We start from the raw sequence: 10000 nt of genomic DNA on the forward strand, positions 1-10000 counted from the left end.
AGGGTGCCCCGGTGCTGTGGTGCTTGAGTGCCCTGTGCGCCTGCAGTTCTTGCAACTCTACGGTTGCACCAATGCTCAGCTGCCGACATTCGAGCACGCCCATGTGGTGGACATTGACATGGAGCTTGGTGTGGAGGCACTGCGCGATTTGGGCTCTCGCGTCGACAAGCTTGTGCTTCGCGATGACGCTGCAAAGCTTGTGTCGCAGCTCGGCACAATTCCCGTGTGTGTGGAGGTGCATGGATCAGCGGAAGACATTGGTCTCGCGGACGGCGTGCTTCCCGCGTGTGTGCGGCGTGCAGTGTTGACTGTCCACACGAATGCCTTTCATGTTGGCTTGCTTGCACATGTGCAGCAACTGACACTGCAGGCAGGCGAAGGCAGCCGACCAGCCATTCAGGGCTTGGATGAGCTGCGCAATCTGAAGGCGTTGCGCATCGTCGGGTGTGAGCTGAGCGGCACAGTCAGCGCAAGCGAGCAAGTGTGTTTCACCGATTGCTCTGGCTCCATCACGGTTGAGAATGCCGGTACCCTTTACATCACTGACAAGAGAGATGCAACGGAGAAACGAGAGAGTGACGCCACACTGATGCAGGTGCTTTCAACACGCAATGTGCATGTATGCCGCATTGTCGACTGTGAGCTTGAAACGCTGTGCGGTTTTGCAGGCGTGCACTGCCTTGTTCTTCAGTGTTGTACTGTGGCCGACGCTGAAACGCTCCCGCAGGTAGCCTGCCTCTGCCTGCGAGGCCGCTGTTACAGGCAGCCCATCGTCTCCCTTGTCGGCCGGGCACGGGAGGACATGATTGCCGTTATCAATAGCGGGCAGACTGACGTGTCAGAGGACCTCCAGCTGCTCCAAGACGACAAGGATATTAACGATGATGACATCCTACAGGACTTTGAAGATGAAGACGACGACGACGACGACAGTGATGATGATGATGATGATGATGATGATGATGATTGATGAAGGAGGTGGATAGCGTGTGCTTCTGTGCGTTCGTTTTGGGGTGGTTGTTTTCCCCCTCGCGCACCCGTGCCCATCTCATAGACTGACCGTTGCATTGCACTCTTTGTTTTGGTGGATATTTGTTGACCTTGTTTCTCTCGCGCTCGGGTGCATGTGAGGCAGCAAGCCTGCTTGGATTGCCCCCTTCCTTGCATTCATTGCTGTAGTGTTGTGACGTTGTCTTTGACACACTTTCTTGTTCGAATTGCGCTTGTTTGTTGTTCCTCCCGTTGGCTTGCGATTTGCGTCACACGAGGCAGTCAAACGAGAAAAACCGCGGGTCGAGTGGCTGTGTGTGTTCATGTACATGTGTGCGCATGTGTGTTTGTGTGTGTATGTGTATGTGTGCTTGTGTGTGGACATGTGCGCCAGACAAGCAAACAGACACTCTTTCCTCCCCCACGCTGCCATACGATACCCCGAATTTCCTCCAAGTAAACGAATGCACTTTGTCAGCGAGCAAAACCGTTTTCCACGCTCTCCTCTTCGTTCATCTTTCAGCATTCAAACTCTCCACCAACCAAACCCACCTGCCCTGATCACAGTCAGAGTCGCAACAGGCACAGTCGCAACCAGTCGCACAGTCGCAACCAGTCACATCATCACGTTGTCACCTCCTCTCCTCCTCCTCCTAACTTCCTCACTTCCCTGACTTCCTTTTGCTTCCTTGTTTGGGTTACCAAAAGGCGAGGACACTGCCAAGCACGCAAGCAAGCCCTTTTGGCGTCCCCTGTACCCCTCCTTTCTCCCTTGCCCTCCAGCCAGAAATGTTCAGGCTGCGCCGGAAGAAGAAGAGCAGCGGCACCATCCTGTGCTGCGTGCATCTTCCCAATGATAGCTCCATCAACCTCGCCATCGACGTGCGTTCTCTATTGCTACATGTTTGGTGCCGTGATCCCGCCTGCATGGTTTGGATTTGCTTGCATGCATATGTATCGCGGCGTGGGGAAGCACCGAGCGAAAGAGGGGGAACGGGGACGTGTGACTGTGTGACTGTGTGTGCATGTGTGTGTGTGACTGTGTGTGTGTGTGTGCATGTGTGTATGTGTGTATGTGTGTGGTATTTGATGGCAAAGTCATCGTTTGTGACGTGATTTGAACACGCGAACTGTAACGCTTCTCGGAGATGACACCATACCATTCCTTGTCCTTGTACAGGAGAAGGCACGTGGATTGGATCTCTGGCGAGACGTGATGGCTTCGCTCTCTCTGCCAGAGCAAGACTTTTTTGGACTCAAGTACGCCGCCCCCGACAAGGTTTGGCCCAAATACCACACGTTGCGGCACAAACCATTGACAATCCCACACAGTCCACCGGCCTCCTTGCATTTTGCACGCACTGGACAGCAAACTGTGTTGTGCGAAGCACACAAATACACACACACACACGCACGCACGAAGGAACACACACTGACACACAAACACGCAAGGAACACACACACTGAAACACAAACACACGCACACACACACACACACACAAAGGGACACACACGCCTACGCAAATACTCACACACACACACACACACACACACACACACATACACACACACACACATACACACACACACACACCCTACATTCCCTCCATCAAGGCATGGAAGCGAAAAAGCTCGCGGCTGACCTTTCGTCGCGCTTCAAAGAAGCAGAACAACGGTCTGCGCGATGTGCACACATCCCTGACCTGGGTACAACTCAATGACAAGCTTTCAGAACAGCTTGGACAGCCCGATCCGTACCTGAACGAGGATCTACCCCCAAGCGTCGTTCGTCCAGACGACCTCCATGGCACTTGGCATGTTTACATGGCAGTCAAGTTTTACGTCGGCCCAACAATCACCTCATGGTGGTCACACGCTTCAAAGTACGGCAGGGGAGGGGGCGGTGGCAGTGCAAGTAGCTGTGTGCAATGTGTGCATCAGTGTGAGTGCATGTTCAATGTGCGTGCGTGTGCGTGTGCGTGTGTATGTGTGCGTTTGCGCGCGTGTGCGCGTCAGGAGTGCGCGTCCACTCGTCCACTGTGTGTGTGTGTGGTGAATCGCCACTCGGATGCATGCACGCACTGCGCTGCGCTCACTGCTTGTTGTTCTTCTTGCGACAACCAGAGAGCTACTGTTTCATCAGCTCCGCCATGATGTCGCCTGCGGCCTCCTGGAGGTAGCGAACGCGTCCCCTGTAATTTTGTCCATCGTATCCGTATCGCATACGTGTCCAACCTGCTCTGTCTGTCTGTGTCTGTATGTCTGTGTATGTCTGTGTGTGTCTGTGTGTGTGTGCCTGTGTCTGTCTGTTCTCTCTGTCTTTCTTCCCTGTCTTTCTTTTCTCTCTTTCTTTCTCTTTCTTCTCTCCCTTTCTTCGCTCTCTCTCTCTTTCTCTTTCTTCTCTCTCTCTCTCTCAACCTGGAGGCACTCTCGACTAACTTGCACACGCGCACAATTTCAATTTCAGGTCCCCTTGGATGTTGGCGTCAAGTTGGGCGGGTACGCCATGCACGTGATTGAGGGTGACTTTGATCCGGGCAAACACAGCGGCCTGGACTATCTCTACGCCTACCATTTCCTCCCAAAGACCGACGATGACACGCTCAAGTTCGTGCCCAGAAACTGGGCATGTGCATGTGTGTGTGTGTGTGTTAAGGAACATGTGCATGTTCTGCTTAGCTGCACGTACACGCATCCTCGCACTCACAAATACACCCAGGCACATTCACCCACGCACTCACAAATACACTCACGCACACACACACGCACACACACACACACACACACACACATAACCCCACACCCCCCACACCCACACACATGCTTTCAACACCACCAGGGCCATTCAGCAAGAGCATCGCCAGTGCCGCGGCATGATCACTTCAGCCGACGCCCTCACGCAGTTCATTGACACATGTCAGCACCTCGAAGAATACGGCGTCCTCATGTTTCACGCTTTTCACAACAACACGGTCCGTCCCCTGGCAAGCACTTGTCCGAGTAATCGCCGTGGCATGAGAACAATATCAGTACACTGCTGCTGATTCATCATCCCGTGCGTCGTGAACCCACAAGATCAACACGTAATTGCGGCTCACACGCCTGTTGTTGGCACCCATCCACCAACCACCCTTGGTATTGTCACTTGGTCCAGCCGATTGTGGCTGGCGTGTCTCCAAAAGGCCTTTATGTCTACAAGGACAAGCGACGGCTGTACTCCCACCCATGGTACGGCACTCGATGTCTCGATGTTGCCTGCGGGCACCATGGCGCGCGTGCGCTGACGGGTTTGCTTTCGTTGTGTTTCGTGTGGTTCTTGTTGTGTGCTGCATTTGGCTGTCATTCCGTTGCCTTGGCACGAGATGGCGCACATTCACAGTGTCAACCCCCCCCCCCTTTTTTTGTTTGTTCTCACTGGCATGTGCGTGCGCAGGCACGCGTTGCGAAAGCTTGACTACTCTGGAAAAAAGCTGCACGTTGTGCTGTTGCAACGCGAGGTGCAATCAGCCACACACCCACACATTACCCTTGTCTTCTCCACCCAAGAGGCCTGCAAAGTAAGATACCGTCCACCTTGCAAGGTGTGCTGTGTACACGTGGTGGCGTGGAAACACCACGATGTGGTGTCCTTGGTGTGGAATGAACAACTACATGATGCCTTTTCCTTGGTTCTCGTGCTTCCCTCTCATTTGTGTTCGTTACATCATCGCTGCAGGCGTTTTGGAAGGCCGCCATTCATCACCACACCTTCTTCCACCGCAAGACGCCAAGCCTCAAGGTTAGCAAAGGATGGGTTGTACGTAGCGCCAGCTTCCGCGACGCACACGCATTTAAACAACTTATACACGTGCAAACATGCATGCATGCACACACACACACACACACAAACACAAACACACACATACACACATGCACACAAACACACATGCACACAAACACACACATGCACACAAACACACATGCACACAAACACACACACACACACATGCACACAAACACAGACTTACACACGCACCCGTTAACATATCTACCCATGCCTCTTCCACATGCGTCGATTTATGTGTGCACAGTCTCTTGCGGTTGGCTCTGAGTCCGCTGTGACACTGCACCAAGCCGTGCACTCCGCTCGAAGCAACAACAAGCTCCTTCTCAAGGCGGGACTCAGCAAAGAGTACGAGCATGACTGCCACACCACATTGCACACTTCTGCCTACGTTGGGCTGCATACGTTTCATGACACGTTCTGGTCCCTTTTTGTTTGGCGACGCTCATCATGCGTGTTGTCATGTCTTGTGCATGTGTGCGTATATGTGCATGTGTGTGCCGTGTGGTTGGCTACCCTGCTGCTGTTAGGACAATGCACCTGCCATCTGTGGGGCATTCGCAGCGCCCATCCCACGATGCATCCAAAGCTTCCCTCGCCTCCCTCATTGCAGGTACGCGTGACTGTGTTTGTGGTATATGTGGTGTGTGGTGTGCGTTTGTTTGTTGCTCTCTGAGCGAAGTCTCGTTTACTGGTGCGTTTTGTTTTTGGCGTGTCTTGGAGTGTTTGTCTTCCTTCACTCCGTTAGCATCGCGTTCCATGTCGTGCTAATCCTCGCCCCGCCCCATCCCCGCCTTTCCCTGCCCGCCCCTCTTGCAATAGGCGTGCAAGCCACGCCACGCCCAAGCAACGCAGACAAGCACAACACGTGGGTGCGGCGCGCCGTTATGATCGGCAGCAGTCCAGATGTCATTGGAGGTGCGTGGCGTGACACGCGGCCCTTTTGTGTTCACTGGAGGTTGCAATGTCGAGCGTTTTCAGTCTTTTCTTCCCTTGCTTATTTGCCTGCCTGCATGCACGCATGCATGCATGCATGAGTGGCTCTTGTCAACAGCCTGTTCATCAACGAGTCGCATCACCTCACCAAACGCACTGCCCCCCTGTGCTTCGTTCTTGTCTTGTCTTTTGTCGTGACCCAGGCCTGTCGGCCGAGCGCGGAGAAATTGTGGAGATCGTGGACTCGTCAGATCACGACTGGTGGCTCGTCAAAGCTGCACAGGATGTTGGAAGGTGAGAGGATGGCACGCACGCACACGCAGCAGGCAGCAAGCACGGAGGCTCGCGTTGAAGCATCCACAACAACAATTTGATCACATGTTGATGAACGAACGGTTTTGTTGGTATTTGTGTGTATTTGTGTGTGTTGTTAAACCACTCGTTGTTTGCACCCAACTGGGCTTTTCACTCACACGCTCCTCTCTATCATGACCGACCACGAACCCATGCCCTGCACACTCTCACATGCATGTCCTTTGACCACCATCAGGGTGCCTGCGCGCATGGTGCGTGAGTTTCGGTGCGAGCCGCACCACGTCGTTGAAGCGTTGTCGGACTTTGCCTCCGAGGAGCTTGCGTTCAACAAGGGCGATGTGCTGTTCATTCTCAAGGAGGTGAGGATTGGAGACTACAAGCATACATGACATGACAATTGTTCATGCACAACACAACTACACAAATACACAACTACACAACGCAACACAACATAAAATAACACATCACATCACATCACAACTCCACAACTCCACAACTCCACAACTCCACACCACAACCACAGCCACAACGAAAACAAAACCACACAACGCAACACAACATAACACATCACATCACAACTACACAACTACACAACTACACAACTCCACAACTACACAACAACACACCACAACACGTTTCTCGCGCTCACTGGCCATCTGCGTCTGGCGCAACATGTGGACAGCAACCGGACAAGCTCGTGGTGACAACGGGGACAGCACACGGCGAGGTGCCGGCCAAGGTCATCAACTTTGACTTTGCAAAGAGCAGATACTACGACGAAGAAGAAGAAGAAGAAGAAGAGGTGGTGGAAGGGGATATGGATGGCAGTGGCATCAGTTGGAAGAGAACAAGCCGCCGCAGTCCATCCATTCTTTGAGAAGGGAACAGCATGCGGAACTAGAACAAAATGACCACATTCCCGTGGTGGATCAGACCACCAGATGAGACGAGTGGGCTGTCTTTGTTTCCGCATGCCATTGTTGCGTCATAACGTTTGATCGTGAATCTGTTGCTGTCGTCGTCATTCACCGTTTGCGACTTCTTTGAGTTTCTCGTTGCTGAAGTTTAGCATTGGAAGCAACGTGGGCTGTGCTTCCTCTCTTTCCTCCGTCGTTGTTGCTGCTGTTCATTTATTTGCTCTTTGCTCATTTTGCCCGCACGCTCATACGCCCTCCATATTGTCGAAACTAGCTGTCAAACAAGTCAAAAACAGTCCCAACACCTCTGCAAGCAAGCGTAACCCGAATAACGAAGATGATAGACAAAGCTGGAGTGTAAAACAGAGTCAAGCCTTTACACATGGACACACACACACACACACGCACACAACACGACACTACACGACACAGAGCTGTGAGAAGACGCTGTATCCAAGGGGCGCGTCTGCAAACTGAATCGTCAGGTTGCGCAGGAGTTGCGGATGGGCCTGGCAGTGGCAGTGATGGCGAGCGCACAGAGGGGAACAGGATGCGTGAGAAACGAGACAGTTAACTTTCAGGCAATGAGCCGAAACAACTGGGACGAAAGAGCACACACACACACACACGCACACACACACACACACACACCTGTATGCTGTAGCGTTCCTCGTCGTCGTTTGTGAGGTACAGCAGCTCCCATGCCAACTCGGCCCACTGCCCGCGAATGGCCTGATGGGGCACAGAGCAGGGTGTGAATTTATGATGACCACTGACAAGGTTGCTGGCCGACACGAAACCAACCAGCAACAAAGTAACGGGGTGTCCACAGACACAGACACACAGACACACAGACACACAGACACACAGACACACACCTCTGGGTTGATGCTGGCCATTCGCATCTTGACTGATTGCGTCGTCAACAGGTGACTCGCAAACACATCTGTTGCACAACAAGGATATCACACACAAACAGCGTGAAGCAACGCGTGAAGCAACAAACTAAAATGAGCTGAGTTTGAACTGGCGGAAGCACGGGCCAACTAACCACCAGCGCTTCCCCCTCCCACACACAGTCAGTGCATCACAGCCACGATGCAGCACAACATAATCACACCTCTGCCCTCGCTTGATCGCGAAATGGAGAACAGTGACGTTCTTCCTTCTTCAACAGCATGGAACCACTCGTCCGTTTCAGGCCCTGTGCACAGACAGACAGACAGACAGACAGACACATACACACACACACACAGCCACGCACACAAATACACAAATGTATGCACAAGAGAAGAGTTTGGTGAGGATGGGTGATGCTCGGTGCTGTGTAGCCTGCGCCTTCACATCACGTCACGTCACTTGATTCCCACGTTTCGAATGCGAGGGAGGCAGCGGAGCGAGTAGAGCGTGCAACTCACCGATGTACCAGTTGGCGGCAAAGTCCCGCAGCGTCTGCAGCATGTCGTCCTCATCCTGCACACTGCTGTCCCCCAACACCTGCATGGCGAGATTGCACGCGTTTGTCAGCACACGCGAGCCTCACGTGCACACATACAGACACACACATACACACATATACATACACACACACACTGACACACACACACACACACACACAACACACACACACACACGCACAAACAAAGCATGTGAGCTCACCAAGAGATCCAGGGCTGCCTTGAACGAATAGCACAGGGCACGGTGTGCAACGCGTGTCGTGTCAGGATCGAAAGCAGCAAACGGATCACTGCCTTTCTTGCAAAACGCGTCCACCAGTCGCCCCACACTCCGGCCCTGTGTCGGTGTGGTGGGCGTCACCATTCATGAGGACAAGCCAGGCATGTGTGTGTGTGTGTGTGTGTGTGTGTGTGTGGAGAGGCTAGAAAGGTGGAGGCGAGTTTGATACATGCCCGAGAATTCTCATCGACGTTGAAGGGCTCATCTTTTGTTACCTGAGAGAAGAGGGCAGTGTGCAGTGCAGCCAGGAGCTTCTGCAAGTGCGCCTCTGACACGCGCGACGGGTGGTGCATATCCTTATCCGCAGCTGGTCCCAAACACGAAGAGGTGTGGCGACGCGCCAACATGAATGGTGTGTGAGAAATCGAGTCGATGTCAAGGGTGCCGCGTAAACGATGACGAACGTCGAGCGCACGTGATGGGGGACGTGCACAACGGCATTGAGTGTCACAGGCACACAGACACACACAGACACACAGACACACACACACACACACACACACACACAGACACAGACACACAGACACACACAAAAATAGCGGTGATGCTGATACCTTGCCAGGCGTGGCCGCGCGGTTCGCTGCTCTCTTTGAGGAGACGATCAACGAACGACGATGGCATGGCGGCAGCAGAAGAAGCAGCAGCAGGGGTGGTGGTGGCTGGGGCTGTAGGCAGCTGGGCCTGACGAACGCTGGATGCGTCCATCTCTGTCAGCGCGAGGAACGCAAACGCGTAGCGGAAGCAGTCTTGCAGCAAGTCCCACTGTATGCAGAGCAATACGGTCGGCGCAAGGGTTGTTGAGTGGAATGACTGGGCTTGGTGTCCGTGACAAAGGGAACAAGGATATTGCTTCTTGTCATCAACGACAGACAGACAGACAGACAGACAGACAGACACACACACGACACAAAGACACGTGCATGCTTACCGCGACTGGCTGGTCAATGAGACCCGTGAGGACGTTTCGCGTATCGCTGAATGTGGCCAGGTGTGCACTCAGTCGCGGCTCAAATGCATTCACAACATGCTGTTGGCAGGGCGTGGGTGAGCATGTGCGTGTGAGAGCGCGTATGTACATGTGTGTGTGTGTGTTTGCAGTCGTTGGAGGTACTTGTCTGAGCTGCGCATGTGAGACTGTGGTGCAATCCACAGCGCAAACATGCCACAACGATCACTCCCAGCCACCAAAAACAGCATTAATAACAGCAGCAACAGCAACAGCAACAGCAGTAGTAGCCTCGCACCTTGTTGATGGTAAACGGGCTGAGACTGCCGCGTTCTG

The 10000-nt window shown here is 53.3% G+C and overlaps 3 protein-coding genes across 3 annotated transcripts in view; 2 read left to right on the forward strand and 1 right to left on the reverse strand.

Annotated features, from left to right (window-relative positions):
• The window catches only part of PTSG_11978 (uncharacterized protein), a 2809-nt gene extending 1520 nt beyond the window's left edge, over positions 1 to 1289 (forward strand). The window contains exon 1 of the mRNA XM_004995745.1: positions 1 to 1289. This exon is cut by the window's left edge and continues 1520 nt beyond it. Coding sequence (XP_004995802.1) covers positions 1 to 970 — 970 coding nt within the window. The 3' untranslated portion in view covers positions 971 to 1289.
• Positions 1290 to 1485: 196 nt separating this feature from the next.
• PTSG_03219 (uncharacterized protein) lies at positions 1486 to 7291 on the forward strand. Its single transcript, XM_004995746.1, has 15 exons — positions 1486 to 1872; positions 2171 to 2269; positions 2605 to 2873; positions 3115 to 3166; positions 3458 to 3597; positions 3830 to 3962; positions 4145 to 4218; positions 4424 to 4547; positions 4706 to 4768; positions 5061 to 5161; positions 5344 to 5426; positions 5636 to 5731; positions 5953 to 6043; positions 6300 to 6423; positions 6747 to 7291. Exons 1-15 carry the CDS (start codon positions 1780 to 1782, stop codon positions 6939 to 6941), a joined length of 1737 nt encoding a protein of 578 aa, XP_004995803.1. The 5' UTR covers positions 1486 to 1779; the 3' UTR covers positions 6942 to 7291.
• Positions 7179 to 10000, reverse strand: part of PTSG_03220 (uncharacterized protein) — a 7643-nt gene continuing 4821 nt past the window's right edge. The window contains exons 12-21 of the mRNA XM_004995747.1: positions 9963 to 10000; positions 9647 to 9745; positions 9273 to 9480; positions 8934 to 9025; positions 8641 to 8775; positions 8400 to 8478; positions 8102 to 8185; positions 7860 to 7927; positions 7633 to 7713; positions 7179 to 7490 (exon numbers count right to left, since the gene is read on the reverse strand). The exon at positions 9963 to 10000 is cut by the window's right edge and continues 75 nt beyond it. Of these exons, the coding sequence (XP_004995804.1) occupies positions 7401 to 7490; positions 7633 to 7713; positions 7860 to 7927; positions 8102 to 8185; positions 8400 to 8478; positions 8641 to 8775; positions 8934 to 9025; positions 9273 to 9480; positions 9647 to 9745; positions 9963 to 10000 (974 nt within the window). The 3' untranslated portion in view covers positions 7179 to 7400. The remainder of the gene's footprint in view (positions 7491 to 7632; positions 7714 to 7859; positions 7928 to 8101; positions 8186 to 8399; positions 8479 to 8640; positions 8776 to 8933; positions 9026 to 9272; positions 9481 to 9646; positions 9746 to 9962) is intronic.

The sequence above is a fragment of the Salpingoeca rosetta genome (genome assembly GCF_000188695.1).
Source record: "Salpingoeca rosetta unplaced genomic scaffold supercont1.7, whole genome shotgun sequence".
Taxonomy (NCBI): Eukaryota; class Choanoflagellata; order Craspedida; family Salpingoecidae; genus Salpingoeca; species Salpingoeca rosetta.

Coding starts and splice junctions, on each gene's coding strand:
- PTSG_03219 (XM_004995746.1), top strand. CDS start 1,780: ATGTTCAGGCTGCGCCGGAAGAAGAAGAGCAGCGGCACCATCCTGTGC. Junction 2,270..2,604: donor AGTACGCCGCCCCCGACAAG/GTTTGGCCCAAA, acceptor CCCTCCATCAAG/GCATGGAAGCGAAAAAGCTC. Junction 5,162..5,343: donor AAGGCGGGACTCAGCAAAGA/GTACGAGCATGA, acceptor TGCTGCTGTTAG/GACAATGCACCTGCCATCTG.